We start from the raw sequence: 22,424 nt of genomic DNA, 5'->3' as shown, positions 1-22,424 counted from the left end.
GAGCTAGTGAGTGGAGACCTCCTTCTAAAGTGTTACCCATTCACCACAGTTACAGACATGCAGAATTCCTGTTCCTCTGTCTCCTAGGTAGCACAAATACAGAAGCCACAGCAACATGGAGAACATTATGCAGCATCACTGAGCAGTGTAGCTGTGAATCACGCTCTAGGATGAGATAAAACACTAGAAAGAGTATGTCGTGTGCAAGAGGTATTTTAGCCATTTTTTCAAAGTGAATGATGAGTTTATGAGGCGCAGCAAAGACAAGTAGAGACTCTTGAGTCTAGAAAGAAGCACTTTTCACTGAAATCACTTATTACAAAGTTTAATCACTTGCACTATTGATTTAAGTCAGCATCGCCAAAAGTTGATTTCCGAGACTCTCACAGCCATATTTTTTTACCGTTTTGAGCTTTTCTGTTTCTTCGATGTCACAATTGTAATTCTCCTTTGAACTCTCAATCTGTTTTTTTTATTATTAAACAGACGATGAAGAGTTGTCTCCAGTCCCTTCTCCTGAGATCATCGTCAAGAAAAAGAGGGGACCCAAGAAGAAAGACAAAAGCAAAGAACGAGCGCCGCGAGCCATAAAAGAGCGGAAACGCAAAAAGCCTGTGAGGGATTTCATTCCTGTTCTTTATTTTTTTTTCTTGTCCCGGTCAGGCAGCTGACACGTGTATTATTGAATGAACCTTGAGTCCTGGAATGTTAGGGCAGGAATTTATTAAGGCTTGTTCACACAATGTGTTTTCGACGCATTTTTCATCCATTAAAAAAATGGGAAGAAACCACAAGTAAAAACGCCTCAAACCCGCCCGTAAAAACAAACTTATTTTACGCAGCACATTTCAATAAAATCAGTGTTTGATCATCAGTAGAGGATTAGTGGTCTTGTGCCATGTAGTCCTGCTCTGTGTAACCCCGCCTCCATCACTGATTGGTAGTTTTCTGTCAGTGTACGCAGAAAGCAGCCAATCAGTGCTGTGGGCGGGGTTATACAGAGCTAAGCATTCAGAGAACTGCTAGATCTGCGGCAGAGGAAGCAATGATTTTATCAAAACGGCATCCCAGTAAGTGATACATCGCTGGAATCAGGGTCTCTGCCCCTACATCATGCTGCTGTCAGATTACATAGCAAAAACTTGGTGAGCAATTCCCTTTAAGCTAACATTCACTCATCCATAGTTACAAATTGCTGAGCAACTTTTTTTTTTATAAATTCGACCCCATGCAGACCTGCCTACAATCATACATTGTATCAAGCACAACAGCTGTGTAAAAAATGCATAAAAATGCCTGAATATGGAAATGTCTGGTAAGGGGAGAGGGTGATAACATGAGGACAAGTTCCTGTAACCCCCTATGCCTCCCTTTTCTCCAGGCTGACAGTAACAAGCTGTGTTCTGCCCTCCTGCTCTTACCCGCAGCTTCTTTTCCCCTACACAGATACAGAACCAGAAAGTAAAACTTTTCCTCTCCTCCTTTATCTGCCTTTCCAGGAAAGCGATGACGACCTCAAGTGGGACGAGGGGATCGGAGATCACATCTCTCAGGATAGCGACGTTGAAGCCGGGGGAAAGAAAAGAAAAAAGAAACACAAGGAAAAGAAAGAGAGGAAAACCAAAAAGAGGAAGAAAGAGGAGGTGGTGGAAGAGCGCAAGGTCCGTTCCCAGAACTCTCCGGTGGACGCTTGTCTGGAGGAGTGCTGCGTGGTGACTGCAGTGCGCTAACATGTGCCCATGTGTCTTCTATCCCTCAGGTAGAGCAGAAGTCCTCCGCGGTGCTGCTGGCCAGCTGGGGCTTGGAGGACGTCGATCATGTGTTTACTGATGACGATTATCACACGCTAACCAACTACAAAGCCTTCAGCCAGTTCATGAGGTACTGTGGTCACTGTGCGTCGCTGGTCTGTACGTGATACCGTAACCCCCCGGGGAGGCACACCGCACTTCTGTCACTGCTGGAGGAGGTAGTACAGGACAAGACGTGCACTCTCGCTAGTGTTGGTGCAGACTGAACTTGGAGGGATACTCCAGAATATAGTCCTATGTAACAACAGTCGCACTCAATAAGGAGAGTTCTGAGTTTTTTTAGTCAAAAAACGTGGTTTCTTTATTGTGAACAAACACCAAAATAAAGGTATCACCGCAGTGTTTCAAGGTAACGTTTCGACCCACAGGGTCTTTCTCAAACCTTACTTTAAATAGTAGATACCGAGCAGAGGGCACATATCCCTGGAGAGGTGCAGGAGTCCCGTTAGGGGCTGTAGCTAGAGAGTGACTGGCGTCTGCGGTGGTGGTGTGTCACCACCGCAGACGCCAGTCACTCTCTAGCTACAGCCCCTAACGGGACTCCTGCACCTCTCCAGGGATATGTGCCCTCTGCTCGGTATCTACTATTTAAAGTAAGGTTTGAGAAAGACCCTGTGGGTCGAAACGTTACCTTGAAACACTGCGGTGATACCTTTATTTTGGTGTTTGTTCACAATAAAGAAACCACGTTTTTTGACTAAAAAAACTCAGAACTCTCCTTATTGAGTGCGACTGTTGTTACATAGGACTGCTGGAGGAGGAGCAAACCGTAGCTTCAGTCTGTCTGTATCACCCTGCAGGGGGAGGAGCCTCATAGCTTCTCCTGTCTATATCACCCTGCAGGGGGAAGAGACTTATTGCTCCTCCTATCTGTATCACCCTGCAGGGGGAGGAGACTCCTAGCTCCTCCTATCTATCACCCTGCAGGGGGAGGAGACTCATTGCTCCTCCTATCTGTATCACCCTGCAGGGGGAGGAGACTCCTAGCTCCTCCTATCTGTATCACCCTGCAGGGGGAGGACACTCATAACTCCTATCTATCACCCTGCAGGGGGAGGAGCCTCATAGCTCCTCCTATCTGTATCACCCTGCAGGGGGAGGAGACTCATAGAAAGGAGGAGTTATCACCCTGCAGGGGGAGTAGCCTCATAGCTCCTTCTATCTGTGTCACCCTGCTGGGGGAGGAGACTCATAGCTCCCCCTATCTGTATCACCCTGCAGGGGGAGGAGAATCCTACCTCCTCTTATCTGTATCACCCTGCAGGGGGAGGGGCTTTTGCTGACCCCTTTCTGTTACTTTGTGTGTGCACAGTGGGGCCCCGGTGTACATCTTGCTTTTGTCTACGTTGCTTTGCAGCAGGAATTTGCTTTGTGGCTTGTGTTTCTCGCTCTCTCGATGTCATTGGCTTCTAATTCCCCTGTTATGTCGCCTTTATAAATACAGGGATAGACCCATGGCTTTTTGTCACTGTGTACCTTTAGGCCTCTCATTGCCAAGAAGAACCCCAAAATTCCAATGTCCAAGATGATGACCATTCTGGGTGCCAAGTGGCGAGAATTTAGTGCCAACAACCCTTTCAAGTCATCGCCTGCGGCAGTGGCAGCGGCGGCGGCAGCAGCTGCAGCAGCGGTGGCCGAGCAAGTGACCATCACCCTCCCCGATTCTGCCAGCGTTTCCCAGGCAGTGCCAATCCGCCGAGCCAAGACCAAGGAGGGCAAGGGTGAGCCCAACAGCACCAGTGCCCATCCCTGCAGCACTAGTGCCTGTCCCTGCAGCCTCAGTGCCCATCCCTGAAGCCTCAGTGCCCATCCATGCAGCCTCAGTGCCCATTCCTGCAGCCTCAGTGTCCATCCCTGCAGCACCAGTGCCCATCCCTGCGGCATCAGTGCACATCCCCGCAGCATCAGTGCCCATCCCCGCAGCACCAGTGCCCATCCCTGCAGCACCAGTGCCCATCCCTGAAGCCTCAGTGCCCATCCCTGCAGCCTCAGTGCGCATCCCTGCAGCACCAGTGCCCATCCCTGCAGCACCAGTGCCCATCCCTGCAGTACCAGCGCCCATCCCTGCAGTATCAGTGCCCATCCCTGCAGAGCTTTGCCACCTCATACCCGCCATATCATCTGCTCACTATTATTTCTGTCTCAGGTCCAGGGCATAAGAAGCCGTACAAGAGCACCCGGATGTCCGAGCCCAAGAGGAAACCCGGCAAAAAGAAAATGACCCTGCTGAAGATTAAACTGGGTGGAGTGAAGAGGAAAGCTGGCAGCTCAGTAAGTGCCCTGGCGCATCGCTATCCTACTGTATACATAAGGGGCTCCGAGGCGCTGCTTATCTATTGTGGAGGTTTCATAGACGTGAAGGAATCATCTTACTGACGTTTCTCAACAACTAATAAACTAGTAAATTGATTCTGACCACCTCTCAAAATTTAATAGGACCATACACCCCCAAACTCCTTCAGAGCCCAAGACGTACCCCTAAATCCACTGATACCTCAGATTAACCCACAAACCAGACCCGTGAAATTACTTCAGTCTCCTGACTGGGCCACTAATATTTATCAGCTATCACCCCAAACCCCTAAAATTAATTTACACCCCTAGACCGGACCCTGAAATTAAGCAGGCCCCAGGCCACTAAAATTATTAGGATACTACTCAGGATGCTTTATTTTAATTCTGCCCCCAGACCAGTCCCTAAAATTGAATCAGACCCCAGAATGTATCAGATCACTAAGGTTGGTTTGGAACCCAGACCAGACCCCTAAAATAATTCAGTTTTCTAGACTTAACGTGATCCAAGCTTGGACCCCTAAATTTAATTTGGACCCCTCCCCAGACCAGCCCCCCGAAATGATTTAGACTATATACCAGACCCATAAAATGATTTAGACCTTTGACCAGATCCCAAAAATTAATCAAGCTTTTGACCAGACCACTAGGTTAACATCAAAGGCAAAACCCCCTAAAACTAACTAAGGCCACAGACAAGACCCCTAAAGTTAATTCTTGCCCCTAAAATGTATCGGACCCCAAACGACACCTCTATATTTTTTATATATTGCAGACTAGACCCCTGAAATTCATTTGAAGCCCAGATCAGACCCCAGAAATAATTCAGAGGACAGCACGGTGGCTCAGTGGTTAGCACTGCAGCCTTGCAGCGCTGGAGTCCTGGGTTCAAATCCCACCAAGGACGACATCTGCAAAGAGTTTGTATGTTCTCTCCATGTTTGCGTGGGTTTCTTCTGGCTTCTCCGGTTTCCTCCCACATTCCAAAGACATACTGATAGGGAATCTAGATTGTGAGCCCCATCGGGGACAGTGATGACAATGTGTTCAAACTGTAAAGCGCTGTGGAATTAATGGCGCTATATAAGTAGGTAAAATAAATGAAAAAATGAGACCCAAGACTAGACCCCTGATTCAGTCCTCCAACCGGATCCCTAAAATTCTGCAGCAGTCCAAAATTGCTAAGATCCCAGGTAAGACCCCCCCAGACCACTAAAAGTAATTGGACCCTAGACCAGACTTCCAAAATAGTTCATATCTGTAAAATTAATGAGACCCCTAAAATTGGCCCCAAACCAACCCTTTCATCAGATCTCCAAAACCAAACCTCGGACCCCAGACCAGACCCCTAGAATTATTTTGGAGCCCAAACAAGACCGCTTAAAATAATTCAGATACTTAAAATGAATTGGATCCAAGAGCAGACCCCTAAAATTAATTCAAATCCCAGACCGGATCCCTAAAATTATTCAGACTCTTGTCCCGACCCATAACATTAAGACCCAATGAGAAAACTCCTAAAATTAATTCTAACCCCAGACCAGACCCCCAAAAATAGTCCAGATCAAAACTCCAAAATAAATCAGATCTGTAAAATTTTATGAGACCCAAGACCAGACCCCCAAAATTAATTTGTACCTCTGACAGACCCTTAGAATTCAGTCCTTTGGTGACGGAAGCATTTAGCAGTGGAATCCGTCTTTATAGAAGGGCCGGCGATATATTAGTCGTAGCTGTCACTGTGTCCCCGCAGAGTGAGGAGATGGAGCACCCCGAAGTGTCCGACATGGAGAACTCCAGCGTCCACAGCTCCTCCGTCCCGTCAGACAGCTCAGGACGAGTAAAGAGGAAGCGAGGGAGACCGGCCGGGAAAAAGAAGAAGAAAGGTAAAATGTGGAGAGGTGAGAGAACCAGAGAGGAAGCCGCCGGTAGACGGCGAAACATAAGGCAGCCAGGACGGCCTGTGGTTGTGGCCATAAGACAGGCGCAGTCGGCTCTTTATCAGTCCGGAAACGTCTCACTTTCTCGGTTTTTGCTTTTTTTTCATTTTTAGTTGTCGTGGAGGAAGGGATCTCCGCGGGAGAGGGCTATGAAACTGACCACCAGGACTACTGCGAGGTCTGCCAGCAAGGTGGCGAGATCATCCTGTGCGACACGTGTCCCCGGGCTTATCACCTGGTGTGCCTAGAGCCAGAATTAGAGCGAGCCCCCCAGGGCAACTGGAGCTGCCCACATTGTGTAAGTGACAGCGGTGAGGGCTCATTTTTCAGCCCTTTCCTGCCACAAGCAGTTATAAACCTCTCATAATACTTATCCCGCCTGCAAATAATTTACATGACTGTGTCAACTTCATTCTTCCTCATCCTTTTGGAAACGGGGAGGAGACATCACACACTTGTGAGAAGACCACGCCCACATTTGCAGCAGTCGTAAAGCGAGCTAGCGGTAGACAAGGTTTTCAAGACAAATTTCAGCAGCTGCTCCCCCTGGTGTTCAAAAGTGGAACATGTCAAATATTTTTAAATGATTTTTATTATTTTATGCTATGAATAAAAGTTAATGTTTTTTAAAAAAAATTAATACTTACATTTTTTTTATGACACATTCCTTTTCAAGGAAGCGCAATGAGCAAAAAAAAATGACAATTCTGGCATTTAAAATCATTTTTTGTTTGCGTCGTTTGCCACACGGGCTAAATAATTTAACATTTTGATAGATTGGACTTTTGCAGGTGTGACGATTTCTAAAGAGTTAACTTTATATATTTTTTATTTTACAAAATGGATGATTTATATTTTTATGCTTTTTTTTATTTTCTGGAGGACTTGAACCCAAGATGGAGGTTGACCGGGGTCTTCAGCATTGCAGCCCATGTTCCCCAGAAATATTTTTTGACTGCTTGGGTGGGGGACATATTATGTAACACATATAAATCGATATAAAATACAAATGTATTTTATATAAAATATATATATATATACATATTTATAAAAAAATGAAAGTTTTGTAAAAATAAGTTAATAAAAGTAAAACATAACCCCTCCCCCAAAAAATAAAATAAAAAGAGTAATTATTGAAAAAAATTAAAAAACATTCTGAGGGACTGAAATCTGGGTGGGATCACATATCTTAAATTCCTCTGTCAGAGATCACCAGTGGCATGTAAGGGGTCTAACAATAAGGATTGGAGCTGGACTAACTCGGACAACCCCTTTAATATAAGTTTATCACCAGAGGTCAAAATGTTATTCTATTTTCATTGTAATTTTTTTTAATGGGTGGGAGTTTATTTTAATTTATTCAGAGCTGCAAATCCGCTGCTCCTCTGTACACAACCATGGTTTAATGACGATCTTATTACTGCCACTAAGGGGAGCTCACTGCATGCTCCTGTAATAAGCCTGTCTTCAATAAGCTCCTCAGCTCCCCCTAGTGGTGCCTGCAGGTGGCCATAATTATATGCTGTAATTGTTGGCTCTAAATAACAGTATGAAAATAGAGAAAACTAAATGTGAACTGAGGCCTAGCAACCGCACGTGTAATGGCTGAACATAATGTGGAAACCATTAATATGTTCCAGGAGAAAGAGGGAGTCCAGTGGGAAGCCAAGGAGCTGGAGGAGGAAGAGCTGGAGGAACACCGGCGAGATAGGCGGGAGGAAGAAGACGACCACATGGAGTTCTGCCGGGTGTGCAAGGATGGCGGAGAGCTGCTGTGCTGCGATGCCTGTGTGTCCTCCTACCACATCCACTGCCTCAACCCTCCGCTGCCCGACATCCCTCACGGGGAATGGCTTTGCCCACGATGCACGGTAAGAATTTCCTTGGGCTACATTATGTGTCGCTTTGCCCATAAAAACAGTTACGCAGATTAGCTGAAAACAAAACCAAGCCTTACACATCCACATTAAGTGAGGCAATATCTAAAAAACATTAGTTGGTGATTACGGGGTGCAATGGGTACATTCTAGGGCGCCACGTTTGCGTCTCTCATCGTTTTCTTTTGGTCCGCAGTGCCCAAGGCTAAAAGGTCGGGTGCAGAAGATCCTGCACTGGCGCTGGGGGGTTCCTCCAGAAGGAGTCCCACCTCCTGAACTACCTGCTCCTGATCAGGAGCCGCCCAGGAACCTGCAGGGGAGGTCGGAGAGAGAGTTCTTTGTGAAGTGGGCAGGAATGTCCTACTGGCATTGCTGCTGGATCACGGAGCTGCAGGTCTGTATCTTTATATGATCCTATGGCTTTTAGAAATGGGATATAAAAAACTTGACATCCTGACTATACCCGGCCCAGTGTGATGTCCACTGTTGGTTTCATATCATTTCCCGCGGATGTCCCCTCACTCCTGGTCCTCTTCCTCCCCTCTCACAGCATCCAGACTCAGAATCACAGAACGAGAAGCTGCAGCTGCATCTCCCTCCGCATCTCCCTCCTAACGTCCTCTACATTTTTTTTTCAGCTGGAGATATTCCACACAGTCATGTACCGAAACTTCCAGAGGAAAAACGATATGGACGAGCCACCGCCTTTCGATTACGGCTCCGGAGAAGATGAGGGGAAGAGCGAGAAGAACAAAGATGCTGAATACTCCGACATGGAAGAGAGGTTCTATAGATACGGCATCAAACCGGAGTGGATGTCCCTGCAGAGGATTATCAACCACAGGTGAGGAGGGGAAGGGACAGGGTCACTCTAGCCTGCTCCATACACGGACCGTGCCAGTTTAACCGTTTAGATGCTACAGTCAACAGAGACCACAGCATCTAAACGGTTAGAAAGAGAAGACGCACTTTGTCACTTTCTTCTTCACCCGCAGCGCCATTATTATTGTGCTGGTGGATGGTAATGGTTGTGAAGACCCCAGACTCTGCCATATTTCCACCGGAGGAGCCAGAACAATACAATACCTGAGTATTGCAGTGCATTGTACAAGTGAATCTTTTCCTTTTTCAGCTTGGACAAGAAGGGAACGTACCGCTACCTGGTGAAGTGGAGAGACCTCTCCTATGATCAGTCAACATGGGAGGAGGACACGATGAAACTACCGGACTATAATTACCACAAACAGATGTACTGGAGACACAGGTACCGAAGAGGGGCTACAAGAGTCCGGACTTCACTCTGCATAGATCCTATCTGATGAGGATGATAAATAAATCGACCCTTTCAAAGCTTGGCGATTTTTTTCTTTTTTTTTTTTTACTTCTTATTTTTTCCTGAGACATAACTTTTTTTTTTTGTTATTATATACAGGTCCTTCTCAAAAAATTAGCATATAGTGTTAAATTTCATTATTTACCATAATGTAATGATTACAATTAAACTTTCATATATTATAGATTCATTATCCACCAACTGAAATTTGTCAGGTCTTTTATTTTTTTAATACTGATGATTTTGGCCTACAACTCCTGATAACCCAAAAAACCTGTCTCAATAAATTAGCATATCAAGAAAAGGTTCTCTAAACGACCTATTACCCTAATCTTCTGAATCAACTAATTAACTCTAAACACATGCAAAAGATACCTGAGGCTTTTAAAAACTCCCTGCCTGGTTCATTACTCAAAACCCCCATCATGGGTAAGACTAGCGACCTGACAGATGTCAAGAAGGCCATCATTGACACCCTCAAGCAAGAGGGTAAGACCCAGAAAGAAATTTCTCAACAAATAGGCTGTTCCCAGAGTGCTGTATCAAGGCACCTCAATGGTAAGTCTGTTGGAAGGAAAAAATGTGGCAGAAAACGCTGTACAACGAGAAGAGGTGACCGGACCCTGAGGAAGATTGTGGAGAAGGACCGATTCCAGACCTTCGGGAACCTGAGGAAGCAGTGGACTGAGTCTGGTGTGGAAACATCCAGAGCCACCGTGCACAGGCGTGTGCAGGAAATGGGCTACAGGTGCCGCATTCCCCAGGTAAAGCCACTTTTGAACCATAAACAGCGGCAGAAGCGCCTGACCTGGGCTACAGAGAAGCAGCACTGGACTGTTGCTAAGTGGTCCCAAGTACTTTTTTCTGATGAAAGCAAATTTTGCATGTCATTCGGAAATCAAGGTGCCAGAGTCTGGAGGAAGACTGGGGAGAAGGAAATGCCAAAATGCCTGAAGTCCAGTGTCAAGTACCCACAGTCAGTGATGGTGTGGGGTGCCATGTCAGCTGCTGGTGTTGGTCCACTGTGTTTCATCAAGGGCAGGGTCAATGCAGCTAGCTATCAGGAGATTTTGGAGCACTTCATGCTTCCATCGGCTGAAATGCTTTATGGAGATGAAGATTTCATTTTTCAGCACGACCTGGCACCTGCTCACAGTGCCAAAACCACTGGTAAATGGTTTACTGACCATGGTATTACTGTGCTCAATTGGCCTGCCAACTCTCCTGACCTGAACCCCATAGAGAATCTGTGGGATATTGTGAAGAGAAAGTTGAGAGACGCAAGACCCAACACTCTGGATGAGCTTAAGGCCGCTATTGAAGCATCCTGGGCCTCCATAACATCTCAGCAGTGTCACAGGCTGATTGCCTCCATGCCACGCCGCATTGAAGCAGTCATTTCTGCCAAAGGATTCCCGACCAAGTATTGAGTGCATAACTGAACATTATTATTTGATGTTTTTTTTGTTTGTTATTAAAAAACACTTTTATTTGATTGGTCGGGTGAAATATGCTAATTTATTGAGACAGGTTTTTTGGGTTATCAGGAGTTGTATGCCAAAATCATCAGTATTAAAACAATAAAAGACCTGACAAATTTCAGTTGGTGGATAATGAATCTATAATATATGAAAGTTTAATTGTAATCATTACATTATGGTAAATAATGAAATTTAACACTATATGCTAATTTTTTGAGAAGGACCTGTAGTGATAACAAACAACAAACTTATATATATATATATTTTTAAATCTTTTATTGGTTAACCCCTTCACAGCTTTGCACCTATCAGTACATCCAAGGTCGTGTCCTTGCCTTTGATGCGGGCCCTGTTGCTGAGCCGGCACCTTTTCCTGCACATGACATCTGATCTTATCAGCTATCATGTGCCTCTAACAGCCGCAGGTGGATCAGAGATCCACCTGCAGCTGTTAACCAATTAAATGCTTCTGTCAATCACTGACAGCTGCATTTAACAAGCGCCGGCAAGAAGCGCGTCACAAGTCCCACCCATCGGCGCCCTGTCACATGATCAAGGGGTGCCGATGGGATGTCAAGACAGCTGGTTGTCTACAGAAGACCTCCTGTGTCTGGCGTTCATAGGAGATTGGGATTTCTGCCATACATACAGTGAAAGGACGATCGCAGCTTCAGGTCTCCTAAGGCTTCTTTCACACTTCAGTTATTTGGCGTCAGTCACCTCCGACATAGTGACGGATCGACGGATCCGTCACAATTGTTGAGAAAACGGTTCTAACGGATCTGTTTTTTTGACGGATCCGTTACTTGGGGGTTGTCTGGGAAAAGTATCTACTTTTTGGAGCATGTGCAATTGAAAAAGCGGATTGGGGCGACGGATCCACCGAAATGACGGTCGCGACGGATCCGTCGCCCATAGGCGGCCATTCTATGGAATGGCGGACGCGACGGATCCGTTGCGAACCGCCATTTCGGCGCAGACAAAAAACGTTATAATGTCCGTCAATGTCTAGATGACGTCCGCCAAATCTCGACGGATCCGTCGCATGGCGGATGGAACGGACGACCATCCGCCACAATCCGTCGCTAATGCATGTCTATGGAAAAATAGCGGATCCGCCAAAAAAAATGGCGGATCCGCTATTTGACGAAAATAGCGGTTTCAAACTGACGCCAAAAGACTGAGATGTGAAAGAGGCCTAAGGGGACTATTAAATACAGTAAAAAGTGTAAAAAAAAGTTTAAAAAAAAACACAAAAGTTCAAATCACCCCCTTTTGCAATATTCACAATAAAACAATTTTAAAAAATACACATATTTGGTATCTCCACGTTCAGAAACTCCCAATCTATCAAACTATAAACGGCGCAACGGGCAAAAAATAATTGAGACCCCAGAATTACATTTTTTTGGCTGCTTTAACATTGCAATAAAATATAATAACAGGTGATGAAAACATCATATCTATCCCAAAATGGTATCAATAAAAACATCAGCTCGGCGCACATAAGACAAGCCCTCACCCAACCCCAGATCCCGAAAAATGGAGACGCTACGGGTCTCGGAAAATGACGACAAAAGTAATTTTCATTTCTTTACAAACGTCAGATTTATTTTTTTCAGCACTTAAATAAAAATATACACTGGACATGTTTGGTATCTGCGAACACGTAATGACCTGGAGAATCGTATTACCTGCTCAGTTTTACTGTATAGTGGCCATGATAAATAAAAAGCCCAACAATTGTGGAATTGCATTGATTTTTTTTTGCAATTTCACCGCACTTGGATTCTTTTTTTCCTGTTTTCCAGTACACTATATGGTAAAACCAATGGTGTCGTACAAAAATACAACTCGTCCCGCAAAAACAAAACCCTCACATGGCCATATTGAGGGAAAAATTAAAAAAATAAAAAAGGTTATGGATCTGGGAAAAAGGGGTAGAAAAAATGAAAGCTCAAAAACGGAAAATCGCAAGATGCTGAAGGGGTTAAAAAAAATCTTTGAACTTTGTAAAAAAAAAAAAGTGTGGCCTGTGTCGCCATTTTTGGAGACCTTAGACTTTTTTTTTTTTTTTTTTTGCAGTGTCAGGGCTTTTTTTGTGTGTGGTGTGAGGCGTCATCTTTATTGATAGATGTTTTGATCGCTTTTTGTTGCATTTTTTGACTTGGATGTCTGAAAACGGACAGTTCTGCCGTTTCAATTTTTTTTTTCTTTTTTAATAATTTTTACAGACTTTTTTTTATTTTTGCATGGGAAAAGGGAGTGATTTAAACATTTTACATATTTTTTTTAATGTTTTTTTCAATTCATTTTTACTTGTCTTTTTTGGTCACCGTGGAGGGACTTGAACCTCCGATCGGGTATTGCAGTATATAGTGTAACTGAGGAGTAATATGGCAGCACCATGTATATCTACGTCATAGGTCGTGGAGGGGTTAATGTGCATCCTGATATCTTTTCCCTCCAGAGAACTGTCCGTGGGCGAAAGCAACTCCTGCCCTGCAAAATTCAAGAGGATCCCAAAAGAATCGTACATGGAGGACATCCCCAGATCCCCCACCACTGACGTGAGTATGCTCAGCGGCGTGAGGCGAATGCGGCGTTCACGCACCCTTCCATCATGTGTAACCCCTCTTCTTCTCACAGCCCACCGTGAAATATGAGGTGCAGCCAGCGTTCGTCTCCTCTACGGGGGGCACGCTTCACATGTACCAGCTGGAGGGACTAAACTGGTTGCGGTTCTCCTGGGCACAAGGCACGGACACCATCTTGGCCGATGAGATGGGCCTGGGAAAAACCATACAGACCATAGTGTTCTTATATTCTCTCTACAAAGAGGTAAGATGGCAGAAATGGACGTGTTTGGCGTTAGTGAGGGTCCCAGGTGTCAGCGATGTGCCGTGTATTTTATATGATCGGAATACCCCTTTACGCTGAGATAAGAGGCTAGACACGAAACGTAAAGGGGCAGTAAAGGACTGGATGGTATCCACTCTGTATCCCAGCGTGACATGATGGATAAGGCGATGTTCCCTGTCCCCGAGCCACAGCTTCTGACCATACGGCTGCCAAGCAGCTTACAGCTCTGAGACCTCTATAGTGGGTGAATGGGGGTCCGCTGACCTCCTGCCTGCCACTCAGCGAGGAGAGAGGCCACAGCTGTAAAACACTTGCAGTCTCCATAACCCTCACATGTATAACCTACCCTTTACAGAATAACTCAGAAGAGGAATCCCACCATAACAGCCAGTGTGTCTCCCCATAACATTACCAACCACAATGTGTCCCCCTATACCAGCACCAGCCTCAGTGTGTCCCCCTATAACAGTACCAGCCTCAGTGTGTCCCCTATAACTACCAGCCTCAGTGTGTCCCTCTATAACAGTACCAGCCTCAGTGTGTCCCCCTATAACAGTACCAGCCTCAGCGTGTCCCCTATAACAGTACCAGCCTCAGTGTGTCCCTCTATAACAGTACCAGCCTCAGTGTGTCCCTCTATAACAGCACTAGCCTCAGTGTGTCCCTCTATAACAGCACTAGCCTCAGTGTGTCCCTCTATAACAGTACCAGCCTCAGTGTGTCCCCTATAACTACCAGCCTCAGTGTGTCCCTCTATAACAGTACCAGCCTCAGTGTGTCCCCTATAACTACCAGCCTCAGTGTGTCCCTCTATAACAGTACCAGCCTCAGTGTGTCCCCCTATAACAGTACCAGCCTCAGCGTGTCCGCTATAACAGTACCAGCCTCAGTGTGTCCCTCTATAACAGTACCAGCCTCAGTGTGTCCCTCTATAACAGCACTAGCCTCAGTGTGTCCCTCTATAACAGCACTAGCCTCAGTGTGTCCCTCTATAACAGCACCAGCCTCAGTGTGTTCCTCTATAACAGTACCAGCCTCAGTGTGTCCCCCTATAACAGTACCTGCCTCAATGTGTCCCCCTATAACAGTACCAGCCTCAGTGTTTCCCCCTATAACAGTACCAGCCTCAGTATGTCCCCCTATTACAGTACCAGCCTCAGTGTGCCCCCCTATAACAGTACCAGCCTCAGTCTGTCCGCCTATAACAGTACCAGCCTCAGTGTGTCCCTCTATAACAGTACTAGCCTCAGTGTGTCCCTCTATAACAGTACCAGCCTCAGTATGTCCCCCTATAGCAGTACTAGCCTCAGTGTGTCCGCCTATAACAGTACCAGCCTCAGTGTGTCCCTCTATAACAGTACCAGCCTCAGTGTGTCCCCCTATAACAGTACTAGCCTCAGTGTGTCCGCCTATAACAGTACCAGCCTCAGTGTGTCCCCCCTATAACAGTACCAGCCTCAGTGTGTCCCTCTATAACAGTACCAGCCTCAGTGTGTCCCCCTATAACAGTACTAGCCTCAGTGTGTCCGCCTATAACAGTACCAGCCTCAGTGTGTCCCCCTATAACAGTACCAGCCTCAGTGTGTTCCCCTATAACAGTACCAGCCTCAGTGTGTCCCCCTATAACAGTACCAGCCTCAGTGTGTCCCCCTATAACAGTACCAGCCTCATTGTGTTCCTCTATAACAGTACCAGCCTCAGTGTGTTCCTCTATAACAGTACCAGCCTCAGTGTGTCCCCCTATAACAGTACCAGCCTCTGTGTGTCCCCCTATAACAGCACCAGCCTCAATGTGTTCCTCTATAACAGTACCAGCCTCAGTGTGTTCCTTTCCTCTATAACAGTACCAGACTCAGTGTGTTCCTCTATAACAGTACCAGCCTCAGTGTGCCCCCCTATAACAGTACCAGCCTCAGTGTGTTCCCCTATAACAGTACCAGCCTCAGTGTGTCCCTCTATAACAGTACCAGCCTCAGTGTGTTCCCCTGTAACAGTACCAGCCTCAGTATGTCCCCTATAACAGTACCAGCCTCAGTGTGTCCCCCTATAACAGCACCAGCCTCAGTGTGTTCCTCTATAACAGTACCAGCCTCAGTGTGTTCCCCTATAACAGTATGTGCCTCAGTGTGTCCCCCCTATAACAGTACCAGCCTCAGTGTGTCCCCCTATAACAGTACCAGCCTCAGTGTGTTCCTCTATAACAGTACCAGCCTCAGTGTGTCCCCCCTATAACAGTACCAGCCTCAGTGTGTCCCCCCTATAACAGTACTAGCCTCAGTGTGTCCCTCTATAGCAGTACCAGCCTCAGTGTGTTCCTCTGTAACAGTACCAGCCTCAGTGTGTCCCCCTATAACAGTACCAGCCTCAGTGTTTCCCCCTATAACAGTACCAGCCTCAGTGTGTCCCTCTATAACAGTACCAGCCTCAGTGTGTCCCTCTATAACAGTACTAGCCTCAGTGTGTTCCTCTGTAACAGTACTAGCCTCAGTGTGTCCCCCTATAACAGTACCAGCCTCAGTGTGTCCCCCTATAACAGTACCAGCCTTAGTGTGTCCCCTATAACAGTACCAGCCTCAGTGTGTCCCCCTATAACAGTACCTGCCTCAATGTGTCCCCCTATAACAGTACCAGCCTCAGTCTGTCCGCCTATAACAGTACCAGCCTCAGTGTGTCCCTCTATAACAGTACCAGCCTCAGTGTGTTCCTCTGTAACAGTACCAGCCTCAGTGTGTCCCCCTATAACAGTACCAGCCTCAGTGTGTCCCCCTATAACAGTACCAGCCTCAGTGTGTCCCCTATAACAGTACCAGCCTCAGTGTGTCCCCCTATAACAGTACCTGCCTCAATGTGTCCCCCTATAACAGTACCAGCCTCAATGTGTCCCCCTATAACAACACCAGCCTCAGTGTGTTCCTCTATAACAGTACCAGCCTCAGTGTGTCCCCCTATAACAGTACCTGCCTCAATGTGTCCCCCTATAACAGTACCAGCCTCAGTGTTTCCCCCTATAACAGTACCAGCCTCAGTATGTCCCCCTATTACAGTACCAGCCTCAGTGTGCCCCCCTATAACAGTACCAGCCTCAGTCTGTCCGCCTATAACAGTACCAGCCTCAGTGTGTCCCTCTATAACAGTACTAGCCTCAGTGTGTCCCTCTATAACAGTACCAGCCTCAGTATGTCCCCCTATAGCAGTACTAGCCTCAGTGTGTCCGCCTATAACAGGACCAGCCTCAGTGTGTCCCTCTATAACAGTACCAGCCTCAGTGTGTCCCCCTATAACAGTACTAGCCTCAGTGTGTCCGCCTATAACAGTACCAGCCTCAGTGAGTCCCCCCTATAACAGTACCAGCCTCAGTGTGTTCCCCTATAACAGTACCAGCCTCAGTGTGTCCCCCTATAACAGTACCAGCCTCAGTGTGTCCCCCTATAACAGTACCAGCCTCATTGTGTTCCTCTATAACAGTACCAGCCTCAGTGTGTTCCTCTATAACAGTACCAGCCTCAGTGTGTCCCCCTATAACAGTACCAGCCTCAGTGTGTCCCCCTATAACAGCACCAGCCTCAATGTGTTCCTCTATAACAGTACCAGCCTCAGTGTGTTCCTTTCCTCTATAACAGTACCAGACTCAGTGTGTTCCTCTATAACAGTACCAGCCTCAGTGTGCCCCCCTATAACAGTACCAGCCTCAGTGTGTTCCCCTATAACAGTACCAGCCTCAGTGTGTCCCTCTATAACAGTACCAGCCTCAGTGTGTTCCCCTGTAACAGTACCAGCCTCAGTATGTCCCCTATAACAGTACCAGCCTCAGTGTGTCACCCTATAACAGCACCAGCCTCAGTGTGTTCCTCTATAACAGTACCAGCCTCAGTGTGTTCCCCTATAACAGTATGTGCCTCAGTGTGTCCCCCCTATAACAGTACCAGCCTCAGTGTGTCCCCCTATAACAGTACCAGCCTCAGTGTGTTCCTCTATAACAGTACCAGCCTCAGTGTGTCCCCCCTATAACAGTACCAGCCTCAGTGTGTCCCCCCTATAACAGTACTAGCCTCAGTGTGTCCCTCTATAGCAGTACCAGCCTCAGTGTGTTCCTCTGTAACAGTACCAGCCTCAGTGTGTCCCCCTATAACAGTACCAGCCTCAGTGTTTCCCCCTATAACAGTACCAGCCTCAGTGTGTCCCTCTATAACAGTACCAGCCTCAGTGTGTCCCTCTATAACAGTACTAGCCTCAGTGTGTTCCTCTGTAACAGTACTAGCCTCAGTGTGTCCCCCTATAACAGTACCAGCCTCAGTGTGTCCCCCTATAACAGTACCAGCCTTAGTGTGTCCCCTATAACAGTACCAGCCTCAGTGTGTCCCCCTATAACAGTACCTGCCTCAATGTGTCCCCCTATAACAGTACCAGCCTCAGTCTGTCCGCCTATAACAGTACCAGCCTCAGTGTGTCCCTCTATAACAGTACCAGCCTCAGTGTGTTCCTCTGTAACAGTACCAGCCTCAGTGTGTCCCCCTATAACAGTACCAGCCTCAGTGTGTCCCCCTATAACAGTACCAGCCTCAGTGTGTCCCCTATAACAGTACCAGCCTCAGTGTGTCCCCCTATAACAGTACCTGCCTCAATGTGTCCCCCTATAACAGTACCAGCCTCAATGTGTCCCCCTATAACAGCACCAGCCTCAGTGTGTTCCTCTATAACAGTACCAGCCTCAGTGTGTCCCCCTATAACAGTACCTGCCTCAATGTGTCCCCCTATAACAGTACCAGCCTCAGTGTTTCCCCCTATAACAGTACCAGCCTCAGTATGTCCCCCTATTACAGTACCAGCCTCAGTGTGCCCCCCTATAACAGTACCAGCCTCAGTCTTTCCGCCTATAACAGTACCAGCCTCAGTGTGTCCCTCTATAACAGTACTAGCCTCAGTGTGTCCCTCTATAACAGTACCAGCCTCAGTATGTCCCCCTATAGCAGTACTAGCCTCAGTGTGTCCGCCTATAACAGTACCAGCCTCAGTGTGTCCCTCTATAACAGTACCAGCCTCAGTGTGTCCCCCTATAACAGTACTAGCCTCAGTGTGTCCGCCTGTAACAGTACCAGCCTCAGTGTGTCCCCCCTATAACAGTACCAGCCTCAGTGTGTTCCCCTATAACAGTACCAGCCTCAGTGTGTCCCCCTATAACAGTACCAGCCTCAGTGTGTCCCCCTATAACAGTACCAGCCTCATTGTGTTCCTCTATAACAGTACCAGCCTCAGTGTGTTCCTCTATAACAGTACCAGCCTCAGTGTGTCCCCCTATAACAGTACCAGCCTCAGTGTGTCCCCCTATAACAGCACCAGCCTCAATGTGTTCCTCTATAACAGTACCAGCCTCAGTGTGTTCCTTTCCTCTATAACAGTACCAGACTCAGTGTGTTCCTCTATAACAGTACCAGCCTCAGTGTGCCCCCCTATAACAGTACCAGCCTCAGTGTGTTCCCCTATAACAGTACCAGCCTCAGTGTGTCCCTCTATAACAGTACCAGCCTCAGTGTGTTCCCCTGTAACAGTACCAGCCTCAGTATGTCCCCTATAACAGTACCAGCCTCAGTGTGTCCCCCTATAACAGCACCAGCCTCAGTGTGTTCCTCTATAACAGTACCAGCCTCAGTGTGTTCCCCTATAACAGTATGTGCCTCAGTGTGTCCCCCCTATAACAGTACCAGCCTCAGTGTGTCCCCCTATAACAGTACCAGCCTCAGTGTGTTCCTCTATAACAGTACCAGCCTCAGTGTGTCCCCCCTATAACAGTACCAGCCTCAGTGTGTCCCCCCTATAACAGTACTAGCCTCAGTGTGTCCCTCTATAGCAGTACCAGCCTCAGTGTGTTCCTCTGTAACAGTACCAGCCTCAGTGTGTCCCCCTATAACAGTACCAGCCTCAGTGTTTCCCCCTATAACAGTACCAGCCTCAGTGTGTCCCTCTATAACAGTACCAGCCTCAGTGTGTCCCTCTATAACAGTACTAGCCTCAGTGTGTTCCTCTGTAACAGTACTAGCCTCAGTGTGTCCCCCTATAACAGTACCAGCCTCAGTGTGTTCCTCTATAACAGTACCAGCCTCAGTGTGTCCCCCCTATAACAGTACCAGCCTCAGTGTGTCCCCCCTATCAGAGTACTAGCCTCAGTGTGTCCCTCTATAGCAGTACCAGCCTCAGTGTGTTCCTCTGTAACAGTACCAGCCTCAGTGTGTCCCCCTATAACAGTACCAGCCTCAGTGTTTCCCCCTATAACAGTACCAGCCTCAGTGTGTCCCTCTATAACAGTACCAGCCTCAGTGTGTCCCTCTATAACAGTACTAGCCTCAGTGTGTTCCTCTGTAACAGTACTAGCCTCAGTGTGTCCCCCTATAACAGTACCAGCCTCAGTGTGTCCCCCTATAACAGTACCAGCCTTAGTGTGTCCCCTATAACAGTACCAGCCTCAGTGTGTCCCCCTATAACAGTACCTGCCTCAATGTGTCCCCCTATAACAGTACCAGCCTCAGTCTGTCCGCCTATAACAGTACCAGCCTCAGTGTGTCCCTCTATAACAGTACCAGCCTCAGTGTGTTCCTCTGTAACAGTACCAGCCTCAGTGTGTCCCCCTATAACAGTACCAGCCTCAGTGTGTCCCCCTATAACAGTACCAGTCTCAGTGTGTCCCCTATAACAGTACCAGCCTCAGTGTGTCCCCCTATAACAGTACCTGCCTCAATGTGTCCCCCTATAACAGTACCAGCCTCAATGTGTCCCCCTATAACAGTACCAGCCTCAGTGTGTTCTTCTATAACAGTAACTGCCTCAATGTGTCCCCCTATAACAGTACCAGCCTCAATGTGTCCCTCTATAACAGTACCAGCCTCAGTCTGTCCGCCTATAACAGTACCAGCCTCAGTGCATTCCTCTATAACAGTACCAGCCTCAGTGTGTCCCTCTATAACAGTACTAGCCTCAATGTGTCCCTCTATAACAGTACCAGCCTCAGTGTGTTCCTCTATAACAGTACCAGCCTCAGTGTGTCCCCCTATAACAGTACCAGCCTCAGTGTGTCCCCCTATAACAGTACCAGCCTCAGTGTGTCCCCCTATAACAGTACCAGCCTCAGTGTGTCCCCCTATAACAGTACCAGCCTCAGTGTGTCCCCCTATTACAGTACCAGCCTGTGTGCCCCCCTATAACAGTACCAGCCTCAGTGTGCCCCCCTATAACAGTACCAGCCTCAGTGTGTCCCCCATAACAGTACTAGCCTCAGTGTGTCCCCCTATAACAGTACCAGCCTCAGTGTGTCCCCCTATAACAGTACCAGCCTCAGTGTGTTCCCCCATAACAGTACCAGCCTCAGTGTGTCCCCCCATAACAGTACCAGCCTCAGTGTGTTCCTCTATAACAGTACCAGCCTCAGTGTGTCCCTCTATAACAGTACCAGCCTCAGTGTGGGTTCTATAACAGTACCAGCCTCAGTGTGTCCCTCTATAACAGTACCAGCCTCAGTGTGTCCCCCTATAACAGTACTAGCCTCAGTGTGTCTGCCTATAACAGTACCAGCCTCAGTGTGTCCCCCTATAACAGTACCAGCCTCAGTGTGTCCCTCCCTATAACAGTACCAGCCTCAGTGTGTCCCCCCCTATAACAGTACCAGCCTCAGTGTGTTTCCTATAACAGTACCAGCCTCAGTGTGTTTCCTATAACAGTACCAGCCTCAGTGTGTTCCCCTATAACAGTACCAGCCTCAGTGTGTTCCCCTATAACAGTACCAGCCTCAGTGTGTTCCCCTATAACAGTACCAGCCTCAGTGTGTTCCCTATAACAGTACCAGCCTCAGTGTGTCCCTCTATAACAGTACCAGCCTCAGTGTGCCCCCCTATAACAGTGCCAGCCTCAGTGTGTGTTCTATAACAGTACCAGCCTCAGTGTGTCCGCCTATAACAGTACCAGCCTCAGTGTGTCCCTCTATAACAGTACCCGCCTCAGTGTGTTCCCCTATAACAGTACCAGCCTCAGTGTGTCCCCTATAACAGTACCCGCCTCAGTGTTTCCCCCTATAACAGTACCAGCCTCAGTGTGTTCCTCTATAACAGTACCAGCCTCAGTGTGTCCCCCCTATAACAGTACCAGCCTCAGTGTGTCCCCCCTATAACAGTACTAGCCTCAGTGTGTCCCTCTATAGCAGTACCAGCCTCAGTGTGTTCCTCTGTAACAGTACCAGCCTCAGTGTGTCCCTCTATAACAGTACCAGCCTCAGTGTGTCCCCCTATAACAGTACTAGCCTCAGTGTGTCCGCCTATAACAGTACCAGCCTCAGTGTGTCCCCCCTATAACAGTACCAGCCTCAGTGTGTTCCCCTATAACAGTACCAGCCTCAGTGTGTCCCCCTATAACAGTACCAGCCTCAGTGTGTCCCCCTATAACAGTACCAGCCTCATTGTGTTCCTCTATAACAGTACCAGCCTCAGTGTGTTCCTCTATAACAGTACCAGCCTCAGTGTGTCCCCCTATAACAGTACCAGCCTCAGTGTGTCCCCCTATAACAGCACCAGCCTCAATGTGTTCCTCTATAACAGTACCAGCCTCAGTGTGTTCCTTTCCTCTATAACAGTACCAGACTCAGTGTGTTCCTCTATAACAGTACCAGCCTCAGTGTGCCCCCCTATAACAGTACCAGCCTCAGTGTGTTCCCCTATAACAGTACCAGCCTCAGTGTGTCCCTCTATAACAGTACCAGCCTCAGTGTGTTCCCCTGTAACAGTACCAGCCTCAGTATGTCCCCTATAACAGTACCAGCCTCAGTGTGTCCCCCTATAACAGCACCAGCC

The 22,424-nt window shown here is 47.4% G+C and overlaps 1 protein-coding gene across 3 annotated transcripts in view; it reads left to right on the top strand.

Moving 5' to 3' along the window:
- CHD3 (chromodomain helicase DNA binding protein 3) overlaps nucleotides 1-22,424 on the top strand; it is a 79,344-nt gene that overhangs the window by 23,355 nt on the left and 33,565 nt on the right. For 2 of the 3 annotated variants that reach the window (XM_077261655.1, XM_077261657.1), the window contains exons 2-14: nucleotides 487-614; nucleotides 1,500-1,661; nucleotides 1,760-1,881; nucleotides 3,294-3,532; nucleotides 3,958-4,082; nucleotides 5,857-6,004; nucleotides 6,157-6,341; nucleotides 7,684-7,914; nucleotides 8,117-8,314; nucleotides 8,559-8,764; nucleotides 9,053-9,184; nucleotides 13,205-13,304; nucleotides 13,384-13,575. In XM_077261655.1, coding sequence (XP_077117770.1) covers nucleotides 487-614; nucleotides 1,500-1,661; nucleotides 1,760-1,881; nucleotides 3,294-3,532; nucleotides 3,958-4,082; nucleotides 5,857-6,004; nucleotides 6,157-6,341; nucleotides 7,684-7,914; nucleotides 8,117-8,314; nucleotides 8,559-8,764; nucleotides 9,053-9,184; nucleotides 13,205-13,304; nucleotides 13,384-13,575 — 2,168 coding nt within the window. The remainder of the gene's footprint in view (nucleotides 1-486; nucleotides 615-1,499; nucleotides 1,662-1,759; nucleotides 1,882-3,293; nucleotides 3,533-3,957; nucleotides 4,083-5,856; nucleotides 6,005-6,156; nucleotides 6,342-7,683; nucleotides 7,915-8,116; nucleotides 8,315-8,558; nucleotides 8,765-9,052; nucleotides 9,185-13,204; nucleotides 13,305-13,383; nucleotides 13,576-22,424) is intronic. The other variant, XM_077261656.1, reaches the window with a different exon arrangement.

Source organism: Ranitomeya variabilis, chromosome 5, assembly GCF_051348905.1.
Source record: "Ranitomeya variabilis isolate aRanVar5 chromosome 5, aRanVar5.hap1, whole genome shotgun sequence".
In the NCBI taxonomy this organism is placed as follows: domain Eukaryota; kingdom Metazoa; phylum Chordata; class Amphibia; order Anura; family Dendrobatidae; genus Ranitomeya; species Ranitomeya variabilis.
This window is presented reverse-complemented; position numbering and strand designations above follow the sequence as displayed.